At 38.2% G+C, this 14,623-nt stretch overlaps 2 protein-coding genes across 3 annotated transcripts; one reads left to right on the top strand and one right to left on the bottom strand.

The window, feature by feature from the left end:
- Positions 1-3,541: 3,541 nt before the first annotated feature.
- LOC131891966 (ras-interacting protein RIP3-like) lies at positions 3,542-7,516 on the bottom strand. Its single transcript, XM_059241673.1, has 6 exons — positions 7,271-7,516; positions 6,261-6,563; positions 5,413-5,799; positions 4,659-5,247; positions 4,467-4,585; positions 3,542-3,960 (listed from the first exon to the last, which is right to left on the bottom strand). The coding sequence occupies exons 2-6, from the start codon at positions 6,540-6,542 to the stop codon at positions 3,712-3,714; spliced, it is 1,626 nt and encodes a 541-aa protein (XP_059097656.1). The 5' UTR covers positions 6,543-6,563; positions 7,271-7,516; the 3' UTR covers positions 3,542-3,711.
- A 2,288-nt stretch (positions 7,517-9,804) lies between these two features.
- On the top strand, positions 9,805-14,365 carry LOC131891712 (uncharacterized). 2 transcript variants are annotated; one of them, XM_059241344.1, is made up of 4 exons: positions 9,805-10,350; positions 11,139-11,312; positions 11,587-11,775; positions 14,041-14,365. In XM_059241344.1, the coding sequence occupies exons 1-4, from the start codon at positions 10,090-10,092 to the stop codon at positions 14,275-14,277; spliced, it is 861 nt and encodes a 286-aa protein (XP_059097327.1). In that variant the 5' UTR covers positions 9,805-10,089; the 3' UTR covers positions 14,278-14,365. The 2 variants fall into 2 exon arrangements, with proteins under 2 accessions (XP_059097327.1, XP_059097328.1); XM_059241345.1 differs by having other exon boundaries at positions 9,808-10,341.
- Positions 14,366-14,623: the final 258 nt, after the last annotated feature.

Here is a 14,623-nt window from a genome sequence, read left to right as displayed (position 1 = left end):
TGATCGTTCTTTAATGCATTCTAAATCATTTCAATCATAAAAAGGCAACAATTTACTGACAACAGCTTCACGATAAATTGATTTGAATAATAAATGCCGGAACTCAATCCTATCTTCCTCAAAATTAGATAACGCTTTGAAATCTCTTCATGTTGATGATTCAATTTCTTCTTATATTGATAAAAAAGATGCAGTCCGTTTATCCGAAATCTCATTTACCAGGCTTACTATGATTGATAGTTGATCAAAACTTTAGATTATCTAATGGTAAGCCAATTTCAATCAAAATTTTGCTTCTTTTTCTGTGCTTGCAAATTCACTATTCTGTAGGAACATTTTTCCATTTTCTAGCGAAATTGGGCACTTCTTGTAATCTATTAAGTTCAACCAATACTCTTTGGTACCTGCTAGTATCATTCCGTTCACCCTTGACAAGTGGCTAATACAGACTGTTAGTTGCAGAAATGAACTAGGGCTCTCTAAAAGAAGAGTGCTTGCATGAAAAACGACCTCTAACGGGAAAAGAATTTGAGACCCAAGAAGACCATTTTCACTACGTAGATACAATACTAAGATCTATATTCGACCAATAAGATGAGGTTGCCCATTCATGACTACGACTTTTGATTTGTCCTGATTTGACACACATTGAGTACTTAAAAAAAAATGACATATTTATTAACATTACTTTTGCTTCTGTATGGTCCAAATATACAAAAGATATCTATAAGCTTAGACTTTATTTCAAAGATAAACATGAGACTAGCATGCTCATTATAAACTCAATGCACCCTGAGGTGTTTTTTTTTTGAAAATGTATATTTACATTTGGATTCGAATTTGATTAGCTTCATTGGCGAAAACATATTTGAATTAAGTTCGATTAGTTGACCACATCAACGTCCATTAATACAAACCAAGCATTTTATTACAGTTGTTACTGGCGAAAACGTATGAGAGATTTAATCAGAATTTAGTGTAAAAAGGATCCTTTTAAATACTTCGCCCTTATAATACTTAATTCATTACTTGCCAACATAATAACATTTCGGACAAAAGTGATTAACAAATCCCAGAATGTTATTACTTGAGTAAAGGTTCTCTGTATTGAAAATTGCCTTGCTGGGTCTTCCTACGCGTACTTTTCTATTTGAGGCCCCTAAAATAAACGACCTTTCAAAATTCAGGAAAGATCAATGCTAAAAGCAGGACTTTATATCTAACGAGCAGACTAGTAGTAATGAACTTGCTCACGATTAAGGAGTGGGAAAGCTTTTAATTTCGATGCAATTTAGGTGCATTTTTTCCAAGTAAATTACGGTTTTTTTTTTGCTTAAAAAAGTACCCATTATGTTTCACATGTGTTCTCGCCCATTACTTATAAGCAACTATGGTGGGTAATCGGCAAAGCAACTATGATTGAGTGTGTTTGCATGGAGTCACCAATGGCACAGCTTCAAGTAGAAGTAAATTAAGTCATTCAGCAGAAAGATGGATGCCCAAAACGTCACAAGCATCAAGTGAGATATCGATGAGCCTCAAAATCTAATTGCACACTTCATTGAGACTCCCCTATATGTTTTATCAATCATTCGCTTTTTGTTTTTTCGCCGATTTAACCCGATCAGACACGTGGCATGACATCCGAGCAGGATCCATTTACGCCTTCAGGGACAACTCGCCATAGGACGGTAACTGTAGATACAGGCCGATCTAGTTAATGGAACAATGCCAGAAGGAACGAGTTCCAGAATAGAAAATGTGAGAAGCAAAGTATCTACACAAAGTAACAAGAACGGATGCTAACCACTTCAAAGAAGTTTGACAACAGCATTGCAACATAATATGATTCAAAGCAATTTCAAACTCAAAGTTTCTTGCATTAATGGGCTGAATGCAAAGAACCATGTTGCTAACACATCTTATTGTTTATTGTTAAAACCACTCAAGCGTCAAAATGATGACATAGATTAGTGGTATGATTTATAATAAAATGGGTGCAATGAGGCGTATGAGGATAGCATAAAAGAGAGAGTGGAATTACTCTACACAAACAAATCAAAGAAAAGGGGCAAACATGATCATCTCTTTGGGTCTATTTTTCTCTATAGTTAGTTATGACTTGATAATAGTTTTTTGAATGGTCTAGGATCTCAAATCATATTCGTCTCTCTTTTAAGATGAAGAAATTGTCTCTAGTGAATAGCAAAAGAACATGAATTACCTAATTATGTAAGTATGTGATAAGTGAATCATGTCCAACATCAAAGTCATTTTGACCAAGCTCTTTTTCCATAACTCTTTGGGAGTTTTGAGCAAGAAGTGAGTAGATGGCTCATTTATCTAAATTCTTTTTAAAAAACCAAGCCTTGGGCTGATTGGGTCAACCATATAAACTTCAAAGAGTAGAGTTCACATCCTGGACTCGTGAGACATCTATGGCCCTGCTATAACATAGTTGCCATTAAGCGGAAAAAAGATGAAGCCGTTGTGGATTTTAGAGCCCAGCAATATCGGCTACGGATGACTGCAAACTATTCCCCCTTTGCAAAGGGAAAAATTGTTTTAAAGGTGCAAGATGGTTCGTCATTTTTATGTCAGTAGATAATTGCATTGTGCCAAATAAAAAGCTTAAGTTCAGATTCCGTTTCAATGAGTAATTATTAGCTTTTCTGTAAAAATTAACAGTTCCATTGCATGTCAATAAAAAGACTGGTAGATGTGACATGCAAAAATAGAAAGACTTAAAATGATAAGTAAAATGAAATTTTATTAATGATTAATGATAACAAACGGAATAAAAACGATACATACAGGCTCAGATTTCATCTCAACTGTAGGCTATCTTCGATATCTTCCGTTTGTTCCAAGTGACGCATAAATGATCTTAGAATCAATTCAGTCAAGAACTCAGTGCACATTTCGATAATTCCACATAACCAAGCAATTAAATAAAATCTCTATCATCTTGTATTCATGGAGATTCCATTCCCAGTATTGGTAACTAAGTCCACAAAATACCCGTATTTTGGAACATGTATGCGAAGCATTAGAAGAAAAAATCCATAAATAATGCATTTCCCAATTCTTATTACAACCTTATGTCCTCCTGATTTTGAAGTATTGAGCCTAAGCTCAAGTCTGTCAAAAGGCAGAAGTTCCTACCAGCTTTTTCCTATAATTTGCTTGCTTAAAAACTTTATCTTATTGTCTAATTGAACTTTTATCAATGGCATGTCAATTGGACCTATCAATTTTGAAGAGTGAGTTAAATATGTAACCTCATGGATGAACAGTTTTTTGAGAAGTCATAATACCAAGCCGATGAGGAAAATGAGGGATTAGCCCCCCAAAAAGACTTAAAACCAAAAAGCTTCCATGGGATTTTGAAATTGACATTTCGATCACCGAAAGGCCTGTGTGCCCACCTAACAGCGAAACGTTTTAACGATTTGAATGTCACCTTGAAAAAGTGCGCGGCAACAAACAGTGCTAGTTCCCGTGGGAGGAACGTTCGTCTCGAATGAAAGAAGACCACGTGTCGTGAAAAGGGACAAAATATGTACGCTTTATTTCCAATCATTCCAAGACATACTCAGTGCAGTCTAAATGCCATAAAGATCAATCATCTTATTCTACTCTTTCCAAGCAACATCTACACAAGTAAATTCAAGATTTGCTCCATGCCGAACTCCCTATCTAGACGTCTGTTTACTGAGGCTCAATCTTATTAATAAGCAAAGTTTGAGTGCCCGTTTGATTCTCGTCCTTTTGAATGTGCATCGTCATCACGTGTTTCTCCACGTTCTTTTTCCTCGACGATGTGAATCCACAAAGCCAACAAGAGTGGTCCCGAATCCTCTCATGGATGCTCTTGATGTGTTGAGTCAAATTCGAGCGGCGGGTTGATTTGAAGTCGCACAGGTGGCACTTATGTTCCCGCCTTTCCTTCAAGTGAACCTTGAAAAAAGCAAGAAAAGCACATTTACACCAACATCCATGTGAATTTTTGCCAAGGTTTCGTGACTTATGCGTGTAACTTAGCGGTCCATTGGAACAGAACCACACCAAACCTAGTCAAGATTGAGTGCACCTAACAACAAAATTAGTTTGTTAGCTTTGTCGGTGAACAAGCACAATTAGAGTTCAATTTGATCCATTTGTCATAAATGACACTTTGGAGTTATCGATCTTTGTCACATTTAAAATACATTCGTCGATGGTGATTGTAACTAAGATTACATCACTAAGAAAGGTAAACAAGGGCAGTAATACTTTCTATTTTTGCTTCCATATTTATGCTATGATAGATGGCTCTTTTGATTTCCAATTGATTGGAGTCTGGCCATGATATATTGAAGTTTTCGAATCTGAATGTTTAGGATGTGGTTTTCTATAACCATCTCTTGTAGTTGACACAAGGCAAAATAAATCCATAATTAAACCTGTCCAAGCCTTATTTTTACCTCATTGACGTGGCTGTTGAGATTCCTTCGATAAGCGGTTCTAAATTCGCAATACTGGCAAGCAAAGTTCTTCTCCCTTACAAACGTGGGTGGTTGGGGTTGTGTTGGAAGGGCCGGGGCTATAAGATCCAAACAAACCAATCATGAAATAAGCACATTTTATGATTTTACTCTTGAGCCCAGCGAACTTACTTAGCGGCTTAAGAATGATGTGAGATGTGCCTAGAGTCTGGTTTTGTTGCACATGATGAACCTGTTGCTGTTGTTGCGCTTGTTGTTGGAGTATATTTTGCTGTTGCTGCTGTTGTTGTTGCTGTGATTGTTGTTGTTGAACTATAATTTTGTTCTGATTCCCCACCAGGTGATGTGTGTTGTGCAGGTGATTCATCAGACTCTTCTTCTTGGCGCATTTATATGAGCACAATTGGCAATGAAACTCGTCCTTGCCGTTGCCCACGGTTTGGATTCCGGCCGGACCCGTTTGCACGGTGACCTGTTGGCTGACCTGCTGAGCTGGTGATGGGTTGACCGTGTAAGTGCTTTGGGGTTGGGAGAACTGAGGTCCCACATTAATAACCGGATGATCTATGTTAGTGAGAGGTTGCAGGTAGTTCAAAGATGGCACTGGGGGGTTCAAGGGACCGCATGAGAAGTTCAGGCTCCGGTCGTAGTTCAGGGACATGGCATAGTTCATCTGGGGTTGGGCATTACTGTTGACGATCTGTGTCATGTTCGCTGTCGACGTGTTGGACACCACCATGGTGGGCGGGTCCAAGGTGAACTGTGGTGGTTAGAAAGCAACGGTTAAGTAAGGTTTTTGCCTTTTTTTTTCTCTTCAGTAAATGAATTGAGGGTCATCATAACGATTAAGTGAACTGCAACATGTACTCGATAAGAAATAGTATAAAATATAGAAGAAATATAATAGCCTACTAGGTCATTCTACCTGAATCGCTTGTTGAGGAAGCGGTTGGAGATGTTGTGTTTGCAGAATGTGTTGTGGGTTCACCGGTTGCTGTTGTTGCAATAACTGTTGTTGTTGCTGCTGAAGTTGTTGTTGTTGCAGTTGCTGTTGTTGCTGTTGTTGTTGCTGCTGTTGCTGCAACTTTTGGTTTTTTTTCCGCTTCCATCGTGATTGTTTGGGCCCATTTGTGGTCACTGTGTTGGTGGGGATCTCCACTTTGATCTTGCCTTGGTGATCCACCCCACTCTCGGCACCGCCCACACCAATGTCATCTCGATGCACACGATTAATGTGTTGTACTATATTGTATTTTCGAGAGGATTTGAAGTCACAATATCGGCATAGGAAATCCTTAATGTTGTCGTGAACCTGGAGGGCATAATCTAAATCAGTCAAAGAGTCGAGGTTGGGATAATTCCTCATAGGAATATAGGCACAATTCATAGACCAGTTTTGGGACGAGTCTCACTACTCAAAGCAAATACATAATTACTGATATCTTGTTTTTAGGAATTTGCGTCGTCAATCAATTTGAGTTTTGAAATAGGACAATTAGCAATCAGCATCTGATCTTTCAGACTCTTGTTATTCTAATCAAAGTAACAAAGCACTTTTGCTAAACAAGAACATGAAGCATTTCATCGTTAGCAAGACTCAATTGTTGGCATTCTGCATTTCAGATTTTACAAGGATTTGAAATATTTTTGCGTGCTTCGCTTTGATTTTGTTGCGACAAAAACCATACAAAAAAATCAAAAAAATAAAAAAAAATAAAAAAAATCTAAAGACGGAATGCTAACTCCTCAAATTGTGTTTAGAACTGCACTCACCGTTTTCACATGGTTGGCCAAATTCGATCTCCTGGATGACTTATAAGGACATTGTTGGCATGCAAAGTCTCTGATCCGGTCATGTACTGTTTTGATGTGTTGATTCACATTGGATCTCCGGGGAGATTTGTAATCGCAACTGGTGCACTCATACTCAGTGCCTTCTGTCCCAATGTTAAGGGTCAGGGTCTCAGTTTTGATGGCATGAGGGGCGGTTGAGGTGGCCGTGGTAATGAGATTGGGACCGCCCACCGAAGTGGACAGAGGCTGAACAAACATCATCAACTCACTGGAGTTGGAATCCTATGGCAGCAAAAGTCATCTGAATAGCAAGTTTTGGTACTTAAGACAGTAGTCTTGTTTGCTTAAGAGCAACCATAAGATTCCCTTTGTTCCATTAATAATATTAGACTATTTTCTTCAAAAGTAGTTTAGTTTGATATGGAATGTAAACACTCTAAATTACGAACAGATATATGTAATTCCAATTGAAAATATTGCTTCCCTATATTGAGTTCATCCAGATTTATTTAAGAAAAAAGCTTCTGCGCCAATTTGACGCACTTCTCACACAACCTCATCTTTCTTTTTTCACTTCTTTTTTGTTTTGCCTATCATTCTTCATTGCATCAAAAAAAACAATTTGAATGAGGTAGTCCTAAAGGAAAATGAGAATTAACTAAATCAAGACAAAATACTGGTCCAGAGGCTCAAATGCACCCCAAATATGTCCAATTCAAATCTCTCAATTGAGACATGTCAATGTCACTGAAATTTGCCAGACTTTCCTGTCATTCACTTCCATCCAAAACAGATTAGGGCCAAACTAAGACCTCAATCCCTCCTTCCTTGGTCATAAGAGCGTCCTTCAATGCAGTCCATATGCATTTTTCTGGTCATTTTCAGATCTCAGAATTTGGACACATTTCCGAATGCTGCTGCAGTAGTAGCAGCCCATGGAGGGAAATGCATTTTCTGAGCCAGAGAGGGCCTTAAAACTAGCTTTTTACCTCGTGGAGGTCAATCAAGGTCGTTTCACATCCGATGGGGTCCTTGGAGAGACACAAATCGCGAAATGGGGCTGATTTTGCCAATGTTAAAGATGGATGCTGCCCATAGAATGGGCGCAGGGGGCTGGCTGGTAAAGCAGTAGGCAGCTGTTTTGGTATGGAGCAGCAGAATGCAGCTCTGTGACCAGATTTGGTATTAATAATGGGCACTAAATTGATTGAGCTTCCTTGGGATGGGGAGCATAGTCATTTTTGAGAATTGTGAACTTGATTCGTGGAGTGACAATAGAGTAAATGTATACATTTCACTTGACAGGAATATCTCGAGATATTTGTTCCTGGTCACTTGGGTAGTAGCCGTTCTAAGAGCTAGCAGGTACATCTGCCCTTGTCCATTGCTCTAAGCGTGACCAAAAAGTTTGCCTATAAGTAATGCCCTTGCTGAATTCTAATCAAAACAGAGGATTCTCAGAAGAATTCATCGAGGATTAGGAAGGAAGGGGATTTCAAGTTATTCAAGATTCACCTTTTTTTCTTTCCACAAAATGATGACTAGTAAATCCATTGAACTTAGCTACTTAACTGATGAAACCATGATGTTACTCCTAAGACTGATTAGCAGGCTCTGTATTTTATTGACTAATGTTCATTGAATCTATAATCATAATCATACAGTCATAGCCAACTGATCTGTCGACTCATTATGGTAATGACAGCCATTTTACATATTACTAGAATATTTTCAGATCTACTGGAATTGGTCACTTTTGATAGAAGGCAGCATGTTTTGCCAAAAATAAGTAGCCAGCAGCCTCGCTGGGAAAATTATCTGTCAGAAATGCGCCCAAAGTCTCAAGTTCAGATCCGGTGCCAAGAACGCCGCCTACTGGATTATACTCTATGCGCTCATTGACCTTTAGCATCATGAATAATGACATTGGACTTTTTTGTTTCAGGTTGAAACGCAATTCAATAGCATTGCGATAACAACATTTTAATGACTAAGAGAGACCGTACAATCGCTTTGAAAGAACTTCCCGTATTGATGAACTTTTGGCCAGGGATGGTACAAGTTGGGGGGAAAGGCAAAAATAATACTGCACTCAGCATTCTGTCCAAGATATGCTTATTGTCTGAAATATTCATAAATCAGGTCAATGTAGGAAAAATGAATAAACAACATGAAAAAATTAAAGAACATATTTAAAAAGAGCGTAAAATAGACCAAATGGCAGAGAAAAAAAAATGGCTGATGGTCAAAATTCTATCAATCAATGATTCGCAAAAACATGACTAGTACTCTGTACTAAAGGTGAAACCAAATTTGACAATAACGGAAAATGGAAATGCAGAAAAACTCAAACTCTAAAACATAATGGCCGATATTTCCGTGGCTTATCCCCTTATTCCTCAACCAATCTGGGTGAAGAACTTCGGTCCACGCAGAATTTAATAGGTTCTTGGAATGGGTTAAGCGGACAAGTGGTGAAGCGGATAAGCCGCGAAAATATCAGCTATTGTCTCTTTTTACATTATACTACTACTATATTACTATATATTACTATATTACTATATTACTACTATACTAATAAAGTGCTGTTATGAGCTATTATAAGCCAACACAGGAACTAGTGCTGGCCATTCCAAAGAAAGGGTAACACATATCAGGCCTTTTCAAAATTCTGGTCACTCAGTATGATATAAGAGAAAGCAAATATTTGGAGCAATTCCTTTTTCAAAGTTACAAAGCTGAATTTAAGAATTGTAGTGAGACAAAGTGAAGTAATAAAACTATTTTTGACAGGTATGAAAAAAAAGAGTTTGTGAGAAAAAAATATCCAATAAATGTCAAGAAAATCGGGAACAAACCAATTTATCGAACTTGATTTTTTATGTAGAAATTCAAAAAATCCTTTGCATAATTTTGAGCAGAACTAATAATCATCGGTCATAAGTCATAACTTATGCTCGATAGTGATGTTTAAGATTCTTTGCATTTGTATCAAACAAGATTGGAATCGAGTTCTGTATTAATTCTCCCAGGTAAACATTTATATTGGATGTGATGGGTTTGTTCAACTTCAAAGTGGATTTATTTACACTTGCTTAGGCTTGTCTCAAACCTGTAGGATAATAACGCATAAAAGATAGCAGCAGAAATGCTCAGTGTCTTATTCATCGAGACGATCCAAGGCAAATCGAAAGAAAAGATGCATATTTTGGGATTGCCCATGAAAATAATCTGCTCGACTAAATGTTTCGAATCATTTCTCATCAACTGGCATTGAACCTAATTCCAAATGTGCACCAATTGCAATCCAATTTTCAAAGCGGGTTTTGATCCATCACACATGGGCAATTAAGTTACATAATCCAGTGGGCCGGCAGAAATTTAGCTAAAAGCCAAACCAATACATTAGAATCTCCTGACTGAATGCAACCATGATTGAAACCTCAGGGTGTGGCTGAGTTTCTAACTCTACCCTTGCGAGTTCGCTAACAATTGCCGGCCCACATTTTATTTCATTTCTTCCTTAAATGCAATGTGGTCTGACGAACTTTAAGTGCCAGTGGTGAGTAATCGCTTCTGGGCCATAAACCAGGTACCACGGATAAAGCAAGGTAGTCAAGAGCTTTCCCCCTCATGGGGGAATTCAAGGTAGAATCCCCACCAGTGACGTCACCATCAAACAAGAGACAGGTGTGCGCGCACAGGACAATCCAATCCAACCAAGGTCCTTAGGGAGGAGGGGTACTGAACAATAGAACAGGGAGCAGATGGAGCTCTGCATTTGAACGGAATACCTTGGAATTGCCCGATGTTGGAGGCACTATTTCGAGCCCGGGAGATCTTGGACTTAGTTCGAAATATGACGTATGCCAATCAGTCGAAGCCCGTGCTCGACTATGAGGTGCCACATGTGGTGGGTCCGCCCAATGGTTACGTTCCACAACCGGTTCAAGCCCCGTCACCTCTACTACTCCCCCTGATCATTGTTATCCTGGTATTCCTGGTCATCATTCTCATCTCTATGCTTGGTGTGGTGGTCGTGAAGTTCTACCTGAGGAGGGTAAGTGAGGTATCGACATTCATTTCTGTGAACGATTTTTTTGGTTCAGGATGTTTAGCCTTGTTATGGCAAAGTGCAAAGCAATTTCTCGTCATGGCGACTCAGTTAAAGAAGCTATTAGTATACATAATATAGGATCTTAGAAAGCTCTGATTATGATATTATCCGTGACCAAATTTGACATTATGGCGATTTGTACTAACAATTCAAAATGTGCCAAAAAAACTATTACAATTTTGATTGAAAATTTTAAAACGCTCCAACATGTTATTTTGTTAACCCATTAAAATTAAGCACATACTATGAGAACCAAATTGCAATGAAAATTTCACAAAAAGATGGCATATCATGAATTTTTCTTCAAACTTAGAAACCCGTCTTTTGGTGCCATCATTTCACTTCATGGAGAACTAAAATGGGGAGAGCAGTCATAGTGTCATGTACTCGTATGCTAGAAGTTCAATTGCGTGACGTTTACTTGTCTAACAAAATCCCGAGCAATTTGATAAATACTCGGTCAAGTGATTTTCATTCCATACAACTCACTGACATTGAATCTTAAAAGTATTGCATATGTATTTTGAAAATTAACTCTCCATCTCTTAATGCGGTCAAAATGCGTATGCCCGCCACTTTCCCCAATGTATGCCTTTCTTGGGCTGCCATCTATCGGTGGGTTTTTCTCAAAAATATCCACGATATGTGCCAGGTTGCTCTTATATGTGTATATGTAGTACTTAGTCTCTGAAAAACCTTTAGGAAAAGCTAAAAACTAATAAGAAATGAATGTCTTTCAGAACCACAACGTGATTTGTCATATTTGTCATATGGAGATCGAGCGATGCTTTTGGACCGATGGCTCGCATCGAGAGATTTGCTCCAGACGGCATCAAGAGTTTCTCTCTAGTTTACCCACGCCATTTGATGTTCGATGTCCGACTTGTTTGGCATATTTGAAACTTCTACCTAAGGTAAGACTCTCAATCAATTCAGCTGCATCGGAAAGTCCACTCAACTCAAGACACAAGGGAGAGGGCAATATTAAAGCGCTCAACAATAGAGGACCAACATTGTTTTATTCGGATCTTTTTTTTCTTGTAGTCCTAATTTCTCCTCAATTTTTGGGAAGTGTATGCAGTCAAATTTGCTTTGCATCATTTTAGGCCAGAACATATGATATGAAAAATCTCCAAACTCTTAGCATATTGTGGATTGGGTTTCATTCACGTGTCTCTCCCATTTTAGGAAAATGGTCGATCGTTCAGGTGTGACGATTCGGATTGCGCTTTCAAAGGCGAAATTGCCAATACCGGCTACAATCGACTCAATTGTTTCAGTTGTGACTATGACCTTTGTGATAGTTGTGCTCATCGACGCATGTTCATCCTCACCAAGTACCTCAAATACCATGGGAATCGTATCACAGAGTCCGAGGTGAGATCTTTTAAAAATTTTTAGGACCACAGGCAAATTATTAGAATTAACGAGCCATATGGCTATGTGTAGATCCATTTTCTAAAGGATCACATTGCCGACTTACACACAATTAAAGTTAGTCTGTTAACTTTATCTTTAACTGAAATACCAATTTAGGCTGAAAGCGCCCGAGTATTTGTGTTTTAATATTTTGATTCAATGTATGACCTCATTTTCTTATTAAAAATAGCCATTCGAAATCAAATAATCGATAGAGTCCAAACATCGAGGTAGTAATCTGGAAGCAATATGAAAATTATTCATGTTGTTTTTTCCCAGTTTTTGCCTTTGCAATGACTTGAAAGGATCTGGTCATGAAATCTACTACGCCCATTGCCATCTCATGGACTTTATGCATGTTGCAGAAAATGAAATTTCGTCATGCACATGTGAGATAGACGCAGAAGACAGACGGGAAAATGGCAAAAGACCCCCCCCATCTGTCACTCAGGGCTTTTCATTGTCACCCGTCAATAAAATATGATAGATTTTCATCCAAACAAGCAATTCCAGGTTCTAATGACACCAAAATTTGGTCTTCATCAAAAATTATGAGCGATATAAAATGCCATCTTTAGGTGACTATTTTCAGTCAAGCACAAAATGGTATGGATACAAGCTTCATCACGATGGCACTTTTCAGGTTTATCCTGCTTATAGAAGTAATATTGATGAGCCAGAGGAACAAAAAATTTGGAGTTTGGAGCGATGTTTGTCCAATGATAGTGCAAAAGTGCGTCAATCAATAGGGGCTCTTTTTCCACCGTCAGGCAGTCCAAACGAAATGGGGATGAGGCACAGTAGGTTGCTAAATAAACTACTCGTAACATGCCATGAACGCAATTTCTTTTCCGAACATTATGTGACCTGGGTCGCCAATTAAGTATATGATTTTTGATAGAATTAGCCAAAAACAACTCAAATGCATTCAAATTCAAAAAAGGGAAATCGGCCCAATTGGCCCTATTTTTGATGGAGGCAAGCTCAACTGTCAAAGAGCCCCCAGAAGTACAGACCGTAAACCATATTTCTTGTGGTGTAGGAAAGCCTATGACGATTGACTCAAAAAGATGAAACATAAATCAAAGAAAATATTACAAACGTACTTTACTGAGCATCATCTGGTCCTTTGCACTCTTGAGCCACTAGAGGGCCAAGATTCCAGATTTTGACTCTATTGACAGTCGAAGCGTTATGCAACGTTGACATATCTTGACATATTTTGTAAACGATGGCCTTTTGTCACGTACAGACAAGACAGGTTCAAAAAGAGAATTTTGGAGGTACTCCAATTCGTCACTCACAGTTTCTCATTGCTTTCTATCAATGAAATGATACAGATATACATGTGATATACATAGCAATTTTATCTTCAATGACGCCATTTTTGAGCTGCCTTCTTAACTTATGATTAAAATGAAATACCTTATTGAAGGGCTCCCTCAAGAGTTGAAAGTCGAACAAAGTTGAACAAAAGACCTGAAATTTGAATTGATGGCTACCCAATGATGGCAAAAAGTAGGTCTCAGAGATGAAAAATGACCAAAAATGTAACAAAATTATTTGATAAATATGATATGAATTTATTTCAGTAAAAAACTAACTTAAAAAAAAAATTCAGTATAAATTTATACCGGATTGTCTGGAGTAATGCGCTCTTGAGCCGGTAGGGGTCCAGGACTCAAGATTTCTACGGCTCAATATGTTTCCTATAACATATCATGAACAACAAGGTGATAAGTCCGTCCATAATATTTCTGGAGTATTTGTAGCGTTTCAAGCAATTAATTGGATGGTTTCTTTGTGCACTACTTTCAAGCCGTCATAGCTTGCTCAACAACTTTGACTTTTTCAAACCAATTTTATATGCGGAGGATATTTTGACAAATAATTCTCAAGATTTAGAATAATGTGCTTAAAAACACCTAAATCAAAAGCAAGAAAAAGCTGGTCTTAATTCATTAAAAATCAAAGTTAGTCATGAAATTATTACTGAATCCCATATAACATTACAACTTTGCTTTAAATATCCAACACTAAAAGTAGCCAATAGGGGAACATTCTTCTATAGTGACGCAATTCAACTTATAATAGTTCGTTGGACTCAATAGGGAACTGTAGTAGCCAGAAGTTTACCCTATCCAGCTTTTGACCTCATCTGCTCGTGGGGATCTAAAACCTTGCTTAAAAACGTGCAGTTTCACCACTTCAATCTCTTTTCAGATTGACAACTGCAGTATTTGTCAGTTAGAACAGTCCGGATATCCGGTCACATTGTCCGTGGAGCACTTTTCAGAAATGGGGGGACAACGAGCCCACTCGTCCAATCTGAACTTGGAACCGCCAGATCTTGGCCTTCCCATGATTCCTAGCCCAGTGGCCTACTCCTCTGACCCACCCAGCTACACTGCCACTCCCGCAGCTTCTTATGCATTGGCACCTTTGGCTACGTTTGTGTGAAGATCAGTATTACTTTATTAGGTGTTCAAGATTTGTTCCAAATAATGACATTATGCTGTTTTCAATAAAATGGAAACTACCATCACTGTAACAAGATATGCGTGGCTAAATGAACATTGGAATTGGACCGCCCAATTTTGGGTATTATGTTAAAGCTTGAACTCATTTGCAGGCGAATTTCTCCAGCCATTTTTGTAATGAGCCGTCAGAGCCCCAAGTTGTGTTTGTTTTTTTAATATTACTACTTTCATGATTATCCCAATTCTCACTTGTCATCGAGTGACTTTTTTGAGATTGGAGTAGAATTGAAAATCTAACATGCCATAGCAGGTTAACAACACACGAA

Source organism: Tigriopus californicus, chromosome 12 (assembly GCF_007210705.1).
Source record: "Tigriopus californicus strain San Diego chromosome 12, Tcal_SD_v2.1, whole genome shotgun sequence".
Classification (NCBI taxonomy): domain Eukaryota; kingdom Metazoa; phylum Arthropoda; class Copepoda; order Harpacticoida; family Harpacticidae; genus Tigriopus; species Tigriopus californicus.
This window is presented reverse-complemented; position numbering and strand designations above follow the sequence as displayed.

What these genes read in the sequence shown, in the direction of transcription:
- LOC131891966 (XM_059241673.1), bottom strand. Translation starts at nt 6,542, where the DNA reads ATGATGTTTGTTCAGCCTCTGTCCACTTCGGTGGGCGGTCCCAATCTC. An exon ending in TGGCCAACCATGTGAAAACG is followed by an intron (nt 5,800 to 6,260) that starts GTGAGTGCAGTT and finishes TATGCCCTCCAG; the next exon opens with GTTCACGACAACATTAAGGA. An exon ending in CATCATTCTTAAGCCGCTAA is followed by an intron (nt 4,586 to 4,658) that starts GTAAGTTCGCTG and finishes TGGATCTTATAG; the next exon opens with CCCCGGCCCTTCCAACACAA.
- LOC131891712 (XM_059241344.1), top strand. Translation starts at nt 10,090, where the DNA reads ATGTTGGAGGCACTATTTCGAGCCCGGGAGATCTTGGACTTAGTTCGA. An exon ending in ATTTGAAACTTCTACCTAAG is followed by an intron (nt 11,313 to 11,586) that starts GTAAGACTCTCA and finishes CTCCCATTTTAG; the next exon opens with GAAAATGGTCGATCGTTCAG. An exon ending in ATCGTATCACAGAGTCCGAG is followed by an intron (nt 11,776 to 14,040) that starts GTGAGATCTTTT and finishes ATCTCTTTTCAG; the next exon opens with ATTGACAACTGCAGTATTTG.